Here is an 18,082-nt window from a genome sequence, read left to right on the forward strand (position 1 = left end):
TTGCTTTTGCGTGATCCAGGCCAATAGGTCCAAACCCCAAGACCACTATTGTATTAGCCAGTGAAATGTAAACAAAAAAATGACTTGGTGCTTCTTTATGTTTGCTGTATTGAAGATTTCCTCTTTTTAAGATGTTTTTTTACCTAACATGTAAATGCTTTTTCTTCTTTTTTGCTTCTACTTGTAGATCGTCAATGTAAACCTCTAACTTTCTGTGTCTACAGTGAGTGTGGAGTTTGGTCGTGCTGTCTGGCTCCGATTCTCTCCCCCAGCCTTCCCACCATGCCCTAATCCCAGTTTTGTGGCCCATCTAGGGGGAGTGGCAGTGGGCCTCACCCTTGGCGTTGTGGTTCTACAGAACTATGAACAGCGTTTGCAGGAACAGTCCTTGTTCTGGATCTTCTTCAGTGTCTACACTCTTTTTATCCTCTGTGGAATCTTCTGGAACATTTTTGCTTACAATCTATTGGATGTCAAGTTACCACCACCTCCGTGAATCACAGAGTGTGAATTTATTTGTGGGAAGCTGTATGTGAAATGACAGACAACCTAATTTAATGGTTGAGAACGTCTTAAATGAGAAACAAATGCTAAGTACCTTACTGCAGTCTCCTGCAATGTTTGTGTTAGTGCCTAAATCATGCCAGCGTCTAGTGTTATCAAAGCACCTAAAATTAGCAGACATTTCAGCAATGGTGAATGTAAAATTGGAAATTTCTGCAAAGGATAAGCCAAAAGGTTGATGCTTTTTACAGCTACATACATTTTAACTCAGCCATTTGAGGGCTATTGGAGATAGCACAATTATTAATTGCAATATAAAACTGCTGCTGCTGGTCTGTCAGATGTCAGGTTCAATCAGATACTCTGGGTCAGATATTCCCCAGCTTTTAAAGGAATATTCTGTGTTCAATACAAGTTAAGCTCAAAAGCATTTGTGGCATAATGTTGATTACCACGAAAATTAATTTCGATTCGTCCCTCCTTTTCTTTAAAAAAAGCAAAAACCAAGGTTACAGTGAGGCACTTAAAATGGAAGTGGTTGGAGCCAATTTTTGGAGTGTTTAAAGCCAGAAATGTGAAGCTTATAATTTTATAAAAGCACTTACATTAATTCTTCTGTTAAAACTCATTTATTATTTGAGCTGTAAAGTTGTTGAAATCATAATTTTTAGGTATTAGAGTTTGTTGACATTACATTGTCATAGCAACAAAGTTGTTCAATTGGCTATAACTTTACACAGAAAAGGTCAGAAAGTGATTTTATCACACTAAAATCATGTTAATATGCATATTGTTTATTCCTTGTGACTATACTTTTGAAACAGTGAGTATTTTAATGTTAATGGATTAGCCCCACTCACTTCCATTGTAAGTGCCTCACTGTTACCCAGATTTTTGCTTTTTATATTTACATTTATGCATTTGGCAGATGCTTTTATCCAAAGTGACTCACAGTGCACTTATTATGGGGGTAGTAACCCCTGGAGCAACCTGAAGTTAAGTGCCTCACTTAAGGACACAATGGTGGTTGCTGTGGGGATTTAACCTGCAACCTTCTGCTTACCAGTTCTGGGCTTTTGCCCTCTACACCGCTGCCACAACCACTCCACCATTAAAGAAAAGGAGAGGCAATTCTAAATTAATTTCCGTGGTAATCAATATTATGCCACAAATGCTGTCGATAGAGCTTAACTTGTATTGAACCCAGAATATTCCTTTAACTGGCACTGAAACTAAAGTTTTGCTAAAAAGAGAAAGATCAGTATTTTGTAAGGCTGACCTTTAAGTGTTTTTTTTTTTTTTTTTTTGTAAATGATTAGAAACAAGTAAATGAGAGAGAAAGAGAAAGAAAAAGACAGACAGAGAGTAAGAACGTACTGTTTTACAGCCTAATGTGTATGAAGGAAGCTTGAATGATATTCAAGTGATACAGTAGTAGTAGTAAAGGTATAAATGAACAGATACCAAACTCTCTCTGCAAATGATCATTCACATACAGTATCTTCTAAATGATGCATTATTTTCGTAACTTAGTAGAACTGCATACCCTTACCTTTTCATTGATGTCAACAAGACGGAATTTTCAGCACCAGCCCTGAATGCATCAGAACAACTTTTTTAATTAAAGCTCTAAAATTGCACACTTAATTAAATTAATTTAATAGTATTTGATTGTTATTTGAATAACACAGGTAAGTTCAAGGGTAGAACTGAAGTGTGTTATGGTAGTCTCCCGAACAAATCTATTGAGCAACATAACACTAACAAAGCGACAAGTGTGATATATTAGTTATGAATTCTAAAGACAACTAAACTAATCTGTAACATGCCATTAATATATACACATACATATTACAGTACTTTAATTGTTGAATGAACTGTGATTGTGTGAAACCTACTGTACCTCAAATAACTGGTCAATTTAAGGTATGTAATGACATTTATTTCTGTATCATTTAGAAATGGTGCTGTATAACATTTGAACAGGTTGGTTAGTGTCTGTGTCTCTTGTGACTGGTTATCTCCTCTTAGTTCTGTGCACAGCCATTCTACACAGTAAAACTGATCCTGGTACACACTGTGGACTCAGTATCATCTGTGTGTGATTGCTGCCACTGATTCTCTTAACCCTTGAACGCATATGTAATTCCACCCCCTTTAAAGGCTTATGTGGTTCAAAAAAGTCCCAGAGGAAATCTAGATGCTTATTCTTTCTAAAACTACTTATTTTTTCAAGGCAAATTAATTCTAATGATAATTGCATTAGTAATTTAAATAGGTAATATATCTTTTTTCAGTACTAAAGAGTTTCAGACACATTGAAAATGGAGTAGGAGTTTTGGGTGACAGTGTATAGAAGCTTGTAAACAGTAATATGGGCAGTTTGGTGGTATAATATGTCTGAACAACTCTGCCCACAAAGACACATTCAAATAAATACAATGGACATGAATAAAAAAATTTTTTTTTTTTTTTTTTTTTTACAACAAAAATAAAAATAAATAAATAATAAACTTGTTAAATGGCAACCTTATGTACTCTGTATTGCCGTATGGCACTATATTTCTATATTACTCTATGTAGTTATATTTGTTGTTCATAGCGTTGAGGCACACTGAAAAAAGAAAAGTTGCAGGTTCAAACACATTAAGAAGTGGACCAGGAGCTTTGACTGCTGTTCCCTTGCCATGAACAGGGCATTTAATCTCAGGTTGCCTTATTGGGACTGTCAAAGCATTGGCTGAATGACACTTTTCTAAACTTGCATAATGTAGATATGGTATTTAACAAATATTTAATAACATGACAAATGTAAACTGAAAACTATCAATGTATTACAAAAATAATTCCAGTGTTAAATGCATTGAATACCATAGGAAGCACAAATGGGTTATATAGGACCCACATCTGCATTCAAGGTTTAGTGATACAAATTATAATATAATATATAAAATTAAAAACATTAAATAAAAAAATTAAAAAGGATGTTCACATGATAGAAGACACCTTAACTGAGGAATACCTGGAGTGGCAGATCAAAAGACCGCTTCATGTACAAATTATGTCTTAAAAACTAGATGCTGGGTCATTTTTGACCCACATATGCGTTCTAGGGTTAAACAAATAGATAAAGAGGAAAGTTCAAATAAAAACCTCAACCACTGAAAATTTGAAGAATCTAGCTCTTCAATCTCAACTTAAATAAGCACTCTGTGTCCTGAACAACATAAACTGATTTAACATGTTTAAGCTATGTTTGAAGTGCCAGTATACTGCTTTTATTTATTTATTTATTTGCTGATTTTACTGTATCCACCAGCATAAAAGCAGAATGACTCCAGCGGCTCCCAATCTGCAAAACACAGAAGAACAAAAACAAATAAGACTGAGACACAATTTAGAAGTAAGAATGTGTACTCCTTGAACCATTTGCCTAAAGTTTAAAGGTTAATTCCAGCACTTGTCAAGACAGGGAATAAATGGAACAAATCGTGCAGTGCCATCTACAGACTATAACCAACAATTTCTGAATGAATTGAGGGCCCCATCAATCATCTCTACTCTCTTATTTGTATTTGGAGGAAATCCACCCTCCGCTCGTGAATTCATATATATATAGCCCTGCTGTGCAAACAGCATCTTGCCGTGAATAATTTGGATTCTGTTGATATTTTAGCCAAATTAGAAAATCTTTCTTCAACTGTTGTGTTTATATCTATTTCCAGTATATTTCCAGTCTTTTCAAGATAGAAAATGAGCAGAAATGCTTTCTTGACAGAGATGCTTGTAACTGGTATGGTAAGCATCAACTGTAAGAGCTTATAAACTTCAGGTAAAGTACCACAGGGGACATGTCCCTACCATCAGTACCTAAATCTACGCCATTGGCCCACTGTGAAGGACCTTCTTTCATAGCACTCAAGAACAACGGACATCAAGATTTTCACTGAAAATTGACCTAAAGGAGTAGTTGACCCAAAAATTTGAATTCTCTCAGCAGAAATGTAAAAAAAAGAAAAAAAAAAGAAAAAGAAAGAAAGAAAAAAAAAAGGATCGGATTTACGTGCAGCTGCGTGATTACGTTATGTTCCGCTGCATTGTGGGTGACAAGACATTTGGGGAGTCGCGCCATTTTTAGTGTGTGCGCCAATCTGAAATCAAGATATTGTGCTTGGAGACCGTTTAAATTTATATCCCTGGCATAATAGAAGAAAAGAACGGATTATAAATAAAATGGGACGGAAGAAGAAGAAGCAGTTGAAGCCCTGGTGCTGGTATCCTTTTTAAAGTCCGCTGCGGCCTGTTCAGAGCGTGTTCATGCTCTTAGCTCATTAGCTTATGCTGTCAGTCACACACACACTACAGTCTTCTTTATTACAACATATGGTAGAAGTTCGAAGTCTGTATGTTTAATGTGGTGCATGTGTGCTCTTAGTGCTGTTCTAGTCAGCATATTCCACTTGTGGGGATTGAGGTTGATAGCATGAAATTTAGTAAGCTGACTAACTACACATCTTTTTTAGGGTGTCATTGTTGGCGTGTTCAGTGATGCCTAAAAATGCCATGTAGGTAGGAAGTTTACTGGGCTTTAAGAATCCGTTCGAGTGTTTTCTAACCTTAGTCAAACTTCCTCGTCATCAGCACTTTTCCTTGTCTGTAACCTAATCAGTTTCCTCTTACTTTTGATTATAAGCCTTAAATAAGTCTAAAGGTACTGCAACAGAGATTTTGATGACGAAAAGATTCTCATTCAGCACCAGAAAGCCAAACATTTCAAATGCCATATATGTCACAAGAAACTCTACACAGGGCCTGGATTAGCCATTCACTGTATGCAGGTATGGGTTGTCTTAATTGTTTTGTCTTTTTACACTTTTGTTTTTGCAAGAGGTGTTGAAGTGTTAAATCTTTTTTTGTAAAGGTGCACAAAGAAACCATAGACTCAGTTCCTAATGCAATACCGGGGAGAACAGACATAGAATTGGAGATCTACGGCATGGAGGGTATTCCAGAAAAAGACGTGCAAGATCGGAGAAGAGTACTTGATCAAAAGTCGCAAGGTATTGTTATATAATGCTTTGATAAATGAATTGGTTCAAAAAAGGTCAATAGAATGGTTAAATGTCACAGTTACAGTGCTGAAATAATTATTTTCTTGTCCAAACAGATGGCCAGAAAAAGAAACAGAATCAGGATGACTCTGATGAGGAAGATGATGATGATGATGATGAAGCTGGACCTTCGTCATTTCAGCTGCCTGCTTCTCAGCCTCAGGCTGCTTACATGCCCCCCATAACCCAGGCAGGCATCCCTCCTGGGCCTCGGGCCCAAGGCATGCCTCCTGCCAATTATCCAGGTGTGTGTGTCAACAGTTTACTTTGTTCACACTGCAGGAAAAAAATGTTTTTTTCTCATCCAATTTTTAGACTGACTGTTCAAACTGCAGGTTATATGTGGACAGATCTGATTTTTCAGACTGCAATTGCTTTCGCTAGCACATCCATATTAATTGTCATAGTAACGATGAAAACTTCCGTTTGTTCACCATGCGTGAGTGTTTAGCAGTGGATGTTTTTCATGAGGGCAGTATCCAATTATGAACATATTTGACACCGACAATGGCTTAAAAAAAAAATGGAAGAGGTGGAATATGCAATGTTTATTGCTTCTAGGGTTAACAACGGTCCCGTTTTAACTGGACGTCCCGTATTTTATCCCATGCGGGATGCCTGTCGTCCTCTATTTTAGTGGGTGGTGAAACGTACCTTATTGAAGCATGAACAGTCATTCTGAACTCACTTTTAAAGTCATTTTATGAAATATTATCTTGTAACGATCCTACAGCGGGGCAATCATTATTGTTTTCCCTTAGAAGTGCTCTGTGAAGGCATTTTTATGCTGTTTGGAACAGTATACGTCACAACACTTGACGAAACAAACCATCATGCACAACGAATTACGGAAAAACAACAATATAAAAATCCGTCTGACTATTCAGACTGAGACGCATTAAGAAAAATCTCATTTTAATTGGATTACAAACCACCTGTGATTGTGGTGTGGTTACAGCTCAAACATAAGTTTTTAATAATAAAACAACCAGCCATTAATATGCATTCACATCTCTTCTTATAGGCATGCCACATATGATGGCTGGTGTCCCACCAATGATGCATGGGATGCCACCGGTAATGCCAGGCATGCCACCTGGGTAGGTCCTAATCTTTATCTCTGCAGCTCTAGATTGTCATTTAGTGTAGGATGGACCAGTGTGATTTATCTTTAGTCCTGTTTTGCATAGCATGATGGCAATGAGAGGGATGATGCCCCCTGGTCCAGCAATGCCACCGTTGATGCCTGGTATGCCACCAGGTCGGTATCTTAGTCACTGGTATTCAATTATTGAAATTTAATTTACAATAGTTTTTTATTATTATTTTATGGTTATTTTGGTTTGTAGTTGTGTTTATGGGTCTACACATGTATGAGCATATTTTTTTTTTATTGATAATTCCGTCAAGATTTGTTTGAATCAATTAAAGGACCGTTAAATGTATCATTGTAAAAATGTTGCAGAAGGTCTGATGAATTTAAGTTAAGATTATTTTCTTGTCTGTAGGAATGCCACCCCATGTTGCAAGGCCTGGCATGCCTCCTATGGCTCCTGCGGCTCCTGTCACAGCTCCAGGAATGGCCAGCAGACCAGCTATTCCTACCACTCAGTCTACTGCATCCAAACCTCTCTTCCCCAGTGCTGTGCAGGTACCAACTCCTGGATGTGTAGCCCCTGTTTGAGAATAAATCAACCTTTAAAAGAGAAAGAGAAGATTAAAGATTCTAGAGCAAGATACAGGTGCATCTCAATAAATTAGAATGTCGTGGAAAAGTTCATTTATTTCAGTAATTCAACTCAAATTGTGAAACTCGTGTATTAAATAAATTCAATGCACACAGACTGAAGTAGTTTAAGTCTTTGGTTCTTTTAATTGATTTTGGCTCACATTTAACAAAAACCCACCAATTCACTATCTCAAAAAATTAGAATATTTTGACATGCCAATCAGCTAATCAACTCAAAACACCTGCAAAGGTTTCCTGAGCCTTCAAAATGGTCTCTCAGTTTGGTTCACTAGGCTACACAATCATGGGGAAGACTGCTGATCTGACAGTTGTCCAGAAGACAATCATTGACACCCTTCACAAGGAGGGTAAGCCACAAACATTCATTGCTAAAGAAGCTGGCTGTTCACAGAGTGCTGTATCCAAGCATGTTAACAGAAAGTTGAGTGGAAGGAAAAGGTGTTGAAGAAAAAGATGCACAACCAACCGAGAGAACCGCAGCCTTATGATTGTCCAGCAAAATTGATTCAAGAATTTGGGTGAACTTCACAAGGAATGGACTGAGGCTGGGGTCAAGGCATCAAGAGCCACCACACACAGACATGTCAAGGAATTTGACTACAGTATTCCTCTTGTTAAGCCACTCCTGAACCACAGACAACGTCAGAGGCGTCTTACCTGGGCTAAGGAGAAGAAGAACTGGACTGTTACCCAGTGTTCCAAAGTCCTCTTTTCAGATGAGAGCAAGTTTTGTATTTCATTTGTAAACCAAGGTCCTAGAGTCTGGAGGAATGGTGGAGAAGCTCATAGCCCAAGTTGCTTGAAGTCCAGTGTTAAGTTTCCACAGTCTGTGATGATTTGGGGTGCAATGTCATCTGCTGGTGTTGGTCCATTGTGTTCTTTGAAAACCAAAGTCACTGCACCCGTTTACCAAGAAATTTTGGAGCACTTCATGCTTCCTTCTGCTGACCAGCTTTTTAAAGATGCTGATTTCATTTACCAGCAGGATTTGGCACCTGCCCACACTGCCAAAAGCACCAAAAGTTGGTTAAATGACCATGGTGTTGGTGTGCTTGACTGGCCAGCAAACTCACCAGACCTGAACCCTATAGAGAATCTATGGGGTATTGTCAAGAGGAAAATGAGAAACAAGAGACCAAAAAATGCAGATGAGCTGAAGGCCACTGTCAAAGAAACCTGGGCTTCCATACCACCTCAGCAGTGCCACAAACTGATCACCTCCATGCCACGCCAAATTGAGGCAGTAATTAAAGCAAAAGGAGCCCCTACCAAGTATTGAGTACATATACAGTAAATGAACATACTTTCCAGAAGGCCAACAATTCACTAAAAATGTTTTTCTTATTGGTCTTATGATGTATTCTAATTTTTTGAGATAGTGAATTGGTGGGTTTTTGTTAAATGTGAGCCAAAATCATCACAATTAAAAGAACCAAAGACTTAAACTACTTCAGTCTGTGTGCATTGAATTTATTTAATACACGAGTTTCACAATTTGAGTTGAATTACTGAAATAAATGAACTTTTCCACAACATTCTAATTTATTGAGATGCACCTGTATAGGCAGTGTAATATTGGCAATATTTTTTTAATAGCTGCCATTAGAGTATCAGCTAATGCCAGAGTAGAACATGATAATAAAGGCACAGTAATGGTCATATTATTTGGCTGCTTCTCGAAACATTTTGCTGCTGAACAGACTATTTTTGACTATAAACAGGCATAGGCAAGTATACGTTGCCAGGTTGAGTCCTCACAAGGACTTTTTTTTATTGTTATCCTTTCTCTCTGTGCTTCAGATGGGGACAGGTGTTGCGAGCCCCAGTGCCGCTCCTGCCAATGCAGAGACACAGTCTGCCTCCTCTAAGCCTCTGTTCCCTAGCTCTGCACAAGTATGCACTAGTAGTTTGTGTTTTTCTCTGAACAGCAGTGCAGCATGCAGATCAGACACACTTATTTCTGCTCTTAGTAGATATGCATGTGCATACAGAGGTGTGGTGTTTATGTGGCTGATTAGGCGGGCATTTAGGTGTTTGGAAATTTTTGTATGTTGGATTTGGTACTTTCATTTGGAATTTTAGGAACTGTTTTAATTCAACCTGAAATCAATATTGACCCCATTTACTGAATATATGTTAAAAATTGTCTTCATAATCTTTCAGCAATGTAAAAAAAAAAAAAAAAAAAAACATGCTACGACTTTGTGGCTGACATCACCAGACTTATTTTTCAACCTCTTTCCTCCAGTCATATAGAGACCAAAGTCAGGTCCCTGCCTACATTTGTGCTTGTTGAATATACGGTTTCACTCGGAAATACCTCCTATAATGACAATGAAACATAGTTTCATGTTGACTTTAAAGCTGCTGTAAGTGATTTCTATGTCACTAGCGACTCACTATTTGGACAAACAGGTAGTCCCACCCCAAACCCTCACTATTGATGAGAGCCTATTTTTTTTACTAAGTAGCTAACATGAGTGGGCTACAGGCTACTTTTGTTGTTAACAGAGCCCAGGACCGTCACAAATACAGGTGTGATTTCTCTGGTTACCTATGTAAGTGATATGTTAGGTAGGGGAGTAACCGTTAAAATTTCTCATAGTTCGGTTTGTATGACCGTTTTAGGTGTCAAGGTTTTGTTATGGTTCATACTTGCTATGTTCAGAAAAAAAAAAAAAAATACTGCTACCAAATCCAAAGTAAAAATACTCAATTTGGTAACAAGATAAATCACCAGTTTTACTACAGTAATCATAGTTTCACCATGTTTTTTTTAGTAAAACCATAGTAGTCACAAAATTAACCAAGGATAATTAATTAAATGGTTACTAAAATATTACTATAGTAAACAATGGTTACTATATGGTTACTACAGTTATACTATAGTAAAACCATGGGTAAAGCATTGAGTCATGTAAGTCATGATTACTACAATATTACTTTAATAAAACCAATGTAAATGTTCATTAGGTTCCATAAAACTTTTTCTCTAATTACTAAATCAACATTTTAACTTAACTGCATGATTATGCTACATGCATCACCATAATGTGCATTTCAAACTCAACACGTATTCAACATTTGGAAGCTGTACATCACTATAGAAGGAATAACCTTGCTGTTAAAATTTATATGAGGGGATGTTGTAATGTTCCTCAAGTGTTTTAATCATGCTTGAAATTTCAAATCTTCATAAACTGAGTAGGGCAGCATATCTTTGGCAATGAACATTCCAAGCGCTTTAGTTATTGTTTTACGTATGCCTGTCCGAATTAGCACTGAGTGCCTACTTAACAGAAGGGAGTGTGTGCAGTTTCAGGTTCACCTGCGTGCCATGGATAACAGTGATGTTGTATTACCTTGAGTTTACGGGGGCTTCTCTTTCAGTGGCTTATCTTTTCCACTTGCCATTTTCAACTATACACCAATGCATGCAGAACTGTGATGTAATTAACCGATTTAACATACTAAAAGTTAATTGGATAGTTAATCTCTGTTGAAAAGTTGACCCATGTGAGACACAGGTGGAGAGTATCCATCTAGAGAGCCATACAGGTGCATTAGTGGAAGTTGTAACTGTGTCTGTATATTTGACGCTGTGAAATTTTCTTTACCAAACCTCCAGATGTGTCGTTACACAGATGAACCTAACCAAACCATGGGTGGCGAACCGTAAGGTTTTTTTTTTTTTTTTTTTTTTAACCGAGAACCATTACACCCCTAATGTTGGGCAGTAGGGACATTTAATGCAATAGGAATTACTTACAGCAGCTTTAATGATTATTTGTAACAGCTTGCTTTTTCTACCCTTAAATCTTTTTGCCTCATTTGTGGAGTTCTTTTTTTGTTGTTTTTTTTAACAAATTATTACTCCTGCAATGGCAAAAATGGACATCATTAATAATAATAATAATAAGAATGGACATTCTTTTTGTATATATATATATATATATATACATTTTTCTGCCCAGTGTGCTGTGATTTGTGGTTGTACAAACCCACTTAGGCAAGACGTTTTTTTGCTGCTAACACTTTCTGAAAATGAACGCCAATCTCTCACTCCCCTCCAGGCTCAGCAGACGGTATCAGGACCATCATCAACCACCTCTGACCCTCCTAAAGTGACATTCCCAGCCTACACCCAGCCCTCCTCCACCCCATCTGCTGCTGCCCCCTCCAGTACCGTGGCCAAACCCCCTGCCACGGTCACAAGTAAGCCAGCCACCCTCACCACCTTGAGTTCTACCAGTAAGTTGATGCACCCTGATGAGGATATCTCGCTGGTGAGTGCTCAAATTTTGCTCTAATTCATTTTTTTGACAGTAAGTAATTGTGATGAGTTAAAATAATCAAAATTGAAAATTCAATGATAGCTGATGAAAATAAATGCAGTCCAAAGTGTGTTCATGTTACTGCAAGTTTCTGATTACATTGTCTTGCCTTGGTCCCTGTTCAGGAAGAGAGAAGGGCTCAGCTGCCTAGGTATCAGAGGCTAATCCCTCGGCCTGAGCAGTCTGCAGCAGCTGCTGCCTCAGCTCCCCCCAGTGGAGCGGTGGGAGGAATGATGCCTGCCCAGCAGGTTATGCCTCCTCAGCAGCCTGGTATGAGGCATCCCATATATGGTAAGGTACTGTTTTTAATCAAATTCTGTTGGGTGATTTAATGGTCATACAGAAAATGTTTTATTGGTTTAATTGTCTTTTTTGTTTTATATTTTATATCATTATTGTTGTGTAAGATTAATACATATACACCTTAGCAAAATCCTGTTTTCGCAATGACTTTTATTAAAATTACAATTATTTATTTCCCTAGAATGACATTGAATACTATGTTAAATATACACCCTACAAAACAATGAATCAGAATAAACAATTAACTTTTTGCAGCATTTAAATGCTGTTTTTCAGCTGTATTTAAAAGCTGAATTTCTTTGTCTTTACTTGAATTAATTAGCAAAAGGACAGCCTAATGTGGTCCCATTACATTGTTCAACAATTTCCATTTGGCTGCAAATGCCTTAAATGCACTTTGCAAAAAAGCAACATCCAAGTGATAAAATGGTATTCGTTCGTGGACTGTATTTGTTAGTTCATGATACCTACACACTTGCTAATTTTAACACATAGAACCTTATTGTAAAGTTTTACTGATAGAAAAATTGATTTATTGCATTTTTAGTTAAAAATTATTGTTAACATTCAAATGTGTAAAATGATTGGCTCAAATAATTGCTCTCATGTGATTGTGTAATCTTAACTGTGTAAAGGTGAGGTTAATGAGGTCTGCTAAATAATATTAGTTGTCAGTCTTGTTTTATTGTGTTGTTGATATCATATAAATGTTTTGATGTCTTTACACTCAGTTTATAAGTTTGCTTCCAGAGAAGTGAAAATGCACATCATTTTGCATGTTAAGACACATGTGTTTATTTTAACTTTCAGGTCAGTATGGTGGTGGTCCTCAGGGCATCCCTGGTTATATAGCTGGTGGCATGCCTCCTTTCGGACAGAGCGCCCCAATGGTGCGCTCATACCAAGCTGGCCCACCTGGGCCCCCCATGGGCATAAGGCCACCTGTAATGTCTCCAGGCAGCCGATACTGAAAAGGCACTGTCATCTCACTAGGTTTGGAGGTTAAACCTTTTCTCATCTTGTGCTTTTAATGTAGCCAAACCAATGAGCACTAAACCCACTGCTGAAGAAAAACTACATACTGGACATTTGATATGTAAAATCACACAAAGTTTTTGGATTCATCCCTTAAAATAAAAACAAGACACAAAGATAACAGTACTGTATCAATGTTACAGTTGATACATGAATTGCTTTTCTTCCTATTGTGTTTCATTCAGGTTGTACAAGTACAGTATGTTAGACAATGGTTCATAATATATTGAAGCCGCTGGCCTAACAGTATCTCCATACTCAAGGCAAGTTCCCAGTAAGATTTCTGCTTTTATCTTAGTAGTGAAGCCCTCACAGCACCATATTGTGCTGTTGGACTTTACGTCCCCAACATCAGCTTGGTGAGGGCTTCAGATCACTGTTGTCATGGTGATTTTTTTTAATTAATATTCTTTATTTTTTACAATTTGCATCCATTATTTCAGGGGTTAATAGCACAAGGGTAAATATGTGTGTGTCTGTATTTTTTTGGAATATGTATTGTAATAAAACATACTTAATTTGATTTTCTTCTTGATTTTGTTTTTGTGTGAGTGTGTTTCCTGAACAGTGGAGTCTTCAGGCAGGTTGGTTTCTTGATAAAACCATGACTTTACAGATATAGTGATAGGTACACTCACTGTTAATTTCTAGCTTGTTCTAGAATAGTGGTTCCCAACCTTTTTTCCTTCATGACCCCCCTATTTAAAAGAAAATGTGTGAGTTGCACCCACCTCCTATATACAGTTGAAAATGTGTTACTTAATCATTTCTGAGGTAATTTACTCTGATGCGATCGCTTCAATCTCTGCGCTTTGTGTCGAAAGCAAAGCTTGACACGTCAGCATCAGTAACTAAGGGGAGCGGGGCTTTATGAGGTTTCACCCTCTCTCTCTACCTGCACACTAATTAGCCAAGGCTGTGAGAAATGTATAATGGCAGATAAAAATAATAAAATGATTATAGTATAATGCTTATTTGGAATGTGGATAGGGATCTAATGGTTCCACAAAGTTCCTAATATCTTCATCAGTGGATGAAGACGTGGACCTATAGAGATCAAGATAGATCTCTTTAAAAGCATTATTAATATCAATGGCTGTGGTAAATATTTCACCACAAGCAGATTTCACTGAGGGAATGATAGAAAAAGACTCTCTCTGCTTTATATATCTAGCCAAAAGTTTTCCTGCTTTATCACCTGACTCAAAGTATGACTGTCTTGTCCTGAACAACCAAAACTCCACTTTCTGTGACAGAATAGTATTATACCTGTATTTCAGTCGGGTCAATTCTCTGAGGCCATCAGCTGACATACAGCGCTTCAGCTCTGCCTCTGCATTTTTAATATTTCCTTCCAACTCCACAAGTTCTTGTGCTTTGGATTTTTTAATGAATGAGGCATACTGTATGATCCGACCCCTAAGAACCGCCTTAAGTGCCTCCCAAGCCACGCCCACAGAGGATACTGAGGACCAGTTGGTCTCCATATAAACACTGATTTCAGTCTTTAACATTTGTTGGAAATCAGGATTTTGCAAAAGGGACACATTAAGGCGCCAACTAAGATTTATTTTTCTCTATATGTGGCATCACCTCTAAACTCACCAGGGCGTGATCTGAGACTAAGATATTTCCAATTGAGCAATCCACAACAGATGAAATGAGGGATTTGGATATTTAAAATCTATTCTAGAATAAATCTTGTGGACTGATGAAGAAAATGTATAGTCCCTACCAGATGGGTTCAAAAGTCTCCAAATGTCTGTAAGACCCAGATTTTTACACATCCTGTGAAGCATCAATGTTGCTCTAGGGGATTTGCACACTTTTGCTTCACTATGATCAAGCACTGAGTCCATCAAAAGATTAAAGTCTCCTCCCAATATTATATCATGAGGGGTGCCAACGGTTTGCAACATCCCTTCAAGATCTATAAAAAAGCCCTGATCATCAGTCTTAGGTGCGTAAATATTAGCCAAAATCAACCTTTGCCCCTGAATTTCAACTAACACAATAATTACTCTTCCTAATTTATCTTTAATCTGTTTGAGACATTTGAACTGTAAATGTTTATTAATCAATATAATGACTCCCTTGCTCTTACTTGAGCCAACACTAAAGAAAACACGTCTACCCCATATCTTCCCAAATTTTTCAGCTTCCTGCGGGGAGAGATGTGTTTCTTGAAGAAACACTATATCATATTTCTTATGTTTAAGAAAAGAAATAACCTTCCTTTTTATGGGGTGCCCCAACCCATTCACATTCCATGTGGAGAGAGATAGTACACTCATATTAACATTTGACATTTTGATATAGTAAAATAAATTGTGTGTCAAAAACAAAATTATATAGACCACATTCCCCATTAGTGAAACAATCAACCCCCGAACAAAACAAACAGAAAAAAGAAAAGCGTGCGCATTAACCCCGCGCACGAAAGCGCCAACCGGCGACAATCCCTTTAAACTCAAAAGGTCCATGAACACCCACGAGAGCCCACGACAACTTTGCCATCGGATTGCTCAATTTTGCCTCACAAATTTGTGAGGCAAAATTACATAACAGAAAATACTTTGTAAAATAAACCCAGTCAATAGGAAGAATGAACACTAAGAACGTGTAGATTCATTCACAGAACTGTTTTAAAGGTGTGATCTTCCACAAAACAAATTCCAGCTGATATAAAACCGTTCAGATTCCTCGGACAGACAAACGAATGTTCAGTGAGCCAGCTGTTATGAGTTCAGCGGATGACGTAATCATTCCAATGTCCCGTAAAAAAAAAAACTCATCAAAACAAACTACAGCCAGCAGGAGGAATAAGCACGAAGAACGAACAGATTAATCCACAGCTGTTCCAAAGGAATGTTATTCAACAGAACAAGCTCCAGCCACTAGGCGGAACCAATACAAAAAGAAACAACACCGGCATCCCGGTTCCCTGGATGATCGAGTCAACTCACTCGGAGGCCGCATAAAAATATGACTTCCGTCGGCTTCATAAAAAACATCCTTTGTGTGAGCAGCATGTAGATATTTTGCGGTCATCCGTAGTGTCCACTCTCAATCTGTCCGGGAACTTCAATGCAAAAGTAATCTTATCAATGCAAAAGTTTCTTTAAGGAAAAGTGTTATTCACAAAACAAGCTCCAGCCGCTCGGTGGAGCCAACGCAAAAAATCCAAAATGTCGCCCAGGATCCTCAAGAGTTGTACAGCGAGTCAGGCCCACTCACATGAGAAACATCCAATGGTTTACTCAGTCATTGATTCTATAAAAGACATTGCCAGATTTGGACATGTGAATACTTTGCGACCGACCTTCGTTTCTATTCTCAGTTTGGCTGGAAACATCAGAGCAAACGAGATCTTTTTCTGATGTAAGAGTTTCTTACATTCCTTGAACCGATCGCGTTTCTCTCTTGTCGAACTCGCAAAGTCCGGAAACAAGAAAATATTATGGTTCTTCCAAGAAAGCTTTCCTTTGCTCCTCGCCTGGCGCAACACAAGATCTTTATCGGATGATCTCAGAAATCTGGCCAGAATCGATCTGGGCCTGTCTCCCTCAGCAAATCTGTGAGCTGGCACTCTGTGAGCTCGCTCAATTTCCAGCTTGTGGCTTGTTATGTCAAGCAGACTCGGGAAAAACTCGTCTAGGAATTTCACCGTATCTCTGCCCTCCTCATGCTCAGGAATTCCAACAATCCGAACGTTATTCCTGCGGCTTCTATTCTCAAGATCTTCAAGCTTTTCAAGGAGATGTTCCAGATCAACTTTGGTCGCAGGTGGATTAGCGGTTAATTCCCTCTCCAAAGATTCCAGAAAATCGATTCGTTTTTCAACATCAGTCACTCTTGTAACTAACTCGGAGAATTTTATTTCCATCGCCGTGATCGATCGACGTATTACAGCGAGATCCTCCAAGTCAGCAAGAATCTTCGTCAACATCACCGACATGTTTGACAACTGATGCTGGATTCCTTCTCCCGCCGCGCCATCCAAATCGAGTCCCCGGTCTGTAGGCCTGTCGGGGCTTTCATCCTGAACACGTAAGTGTCTTTTAATGTCTCCCGAGCCCGAGGATTTTGACTTCTTTGCCATGTTTTGCAACAAAGGGCAAATGTGTAACTGGGTGTAACAAATTTCACCAGATTATAATATGAAAATAATCAAATTCAGCAAAGTGCGCAGAGCTCGTCGCTCACACGTCTGCTCCTTGCATGGCGTCACGTCCCATTATATATATTTGACATCTGCTGTCTCCTTGGTGATCATGATTTCGATTGGATTGCTTCAGAAGACATGGATTAAACCACTGGAGTTTTATGGATTACTTTTATGCTGCCTTCATGTGCTTATTGGAGCTTTAAAGATTAGGTCACCATTCACTTGCATAGTATAGACCTACAGAGCTGAGATATTCTTCTAAAAATCTTCATTTGTGTTCTGCAGAAGAAAGCAAGTCATACATATCTGGCATGAGGTTGAGTAAAAGATGAGAGGATTATCATTTTTGGATAAACTATTCTTTTAATGAAGTTTGCTACAGTTCCAAGGGTGTAATGGTCTCTGAACAGTTTTTAATTTTTATGTTGAGATTTTATATGAAATAAAATCTAATGCTTATATCATGTTGAATTAGACGACACTGACATGCTGTCTTACTGGTACTGTGCATTTTATGGATCTTTCACTGCCTCAAAGCATATGAGGTTCCACACCCTGTGAAGTCGGTAGTCTGACCCCTGGTTGGGAACCACTGTTTCATATTCATAGAACACTTGGTTAAAAAGTCGCAATCACTCCGTAGGACTTTACTTAATGTAGACCATTTTGATAACTGTCTGACACATTTTTGCTTTGACCTTTGATTTAGTTGCATGGGAGAGCTTTCCAGTAGTTTGATTGGATTTAAAATGTTTCTGTGACATGCTTGATTTGATATTTCTTAGTTACCAGTATTAAATTGGTTCAGTGGCTTGGAAGCTTTATGTGGAATGCATATCCTGGTCTGCAGGTAAGATCCACTGTGTAAATTACTCTA

General features: G+C 38.1%; 2 protein-coding genes across 6 annotated transcripts in view; both read left to right on the forward strand.

Moving 5' to 3' along the window:
- The window catches only part of LOC127446453 (rhomboid-related protein 3-like), a 75,576-nt gene extending 71,819 nt beyond the window's left edge, over positions 1 to 3,757 (forward strand). For all 3 annotated transcript variants that reach the window (XM_051707369.1, XM_051707370.1, XM_051707371.1), the window contains one exon: positions 225 to 3,757. In XM_051707369.1, the coding sequence (XP_051563329.1) occupies positions 225 to 496 (272 nt within the window). In that variant the 3' untranslated portion in view covers positions 497 to 3,757. The remainder of the gene's footprint in view (positions 1 to 224) is intronic.
- An 823-nt stretch (positions 3,758 to 4,580) lies between these two features.
- LOC127446452 (BUB3-interacting and GLEBS motif-containing protein ZNF207-like) lies at positions 4,581 to 13,560 on the forward strand. Of its 3 annotated transcripts, XM_051707366.1 has the most exons (12): positions 4,581 to 4,778; positions 5,216 to 5,342; positions 5,426 to 5,564; positions 5,672 to 5,860; positions 6,640 to 6,715; positions 6,806 to 6,876; positions 7,124 to 7,266; positions 9,166 to 9,258; positions 11,439 to 11,651; positions 11,825 to 11,990; positions 12,813 to 12,995; positions 13,223 to 13,560. In XM_051707366.1, exons 1-11 carry the CDS (start codon positions 4,738 to 4,740, stop codon positions 12,971 to 12,973), a joined length of 1,419 nt encoding a protein of 472 aa, XP_051563326.1. In that variant the 5' UTR covers positions 4,581 to 4,737; the 3' UTR covers positions 12,974 to 12,995; positions 13,223 to 13,560. The 3 variants fall into 3 exon arrangements, with proteins under 3 accessions (XP_051563326.1, XP_051563325.1, XP_051563327.1); XM_051707365.1 differs by having other exon boundaries at positions 12,813 to 13,560; XM_051707367.1 differs by lacking the exon at positions 9,166 to 9,258 and having other exon boundaries at positions 12,813 to 13,560.
- The last annotated feature ends 4,522 nt before the right edge of the window (positions 13,561 to 18,082 follow it).

This window comes from Myxocyprinus asiaticus, chromosome 9 (genome assembly GCF_019703515.2).
Source record: "Myxocyprinus asiaticus isolate MX2 ecotype Aquarium Trade chromosome 9, UBuf_Myxa_2, whole genome shotgun sequence".
NCBI lineage: Eukaryota > Metazoa > Chordata > Actinopteri > Cypriniformes > Catostomidae > Myxocyprinus > Myxocyprinus asiaticus.

What these genes read in the sequence shown, in the direction of transcription:
- LOC127446452 (XM_051707365.1), top strand. Translation starts at nt 4,738, where the DNA reads ATGGGACGGAAGAAGAAGAAGCAGTTGAAGCCCTGGTGCTG. An exon ending in GATGCCTGGTATGCCACCAG is followed by an intron (nt 6,877 to 7,123) that starts GTCGGTATCTTA and finishes TCTTGTCTGTAG; the next exon opens with GAATGCCACCCCATGTTGCA. An exon ending in CTGATGAGGATATCTCGCTG is followed by an intron (nt 11,652 to 11,824) that starts GTGAGTGCTCAA and finishes GTCCCTGTTCAG; the next exon opens with GAAGAGAGAAGGGCTCAGCT.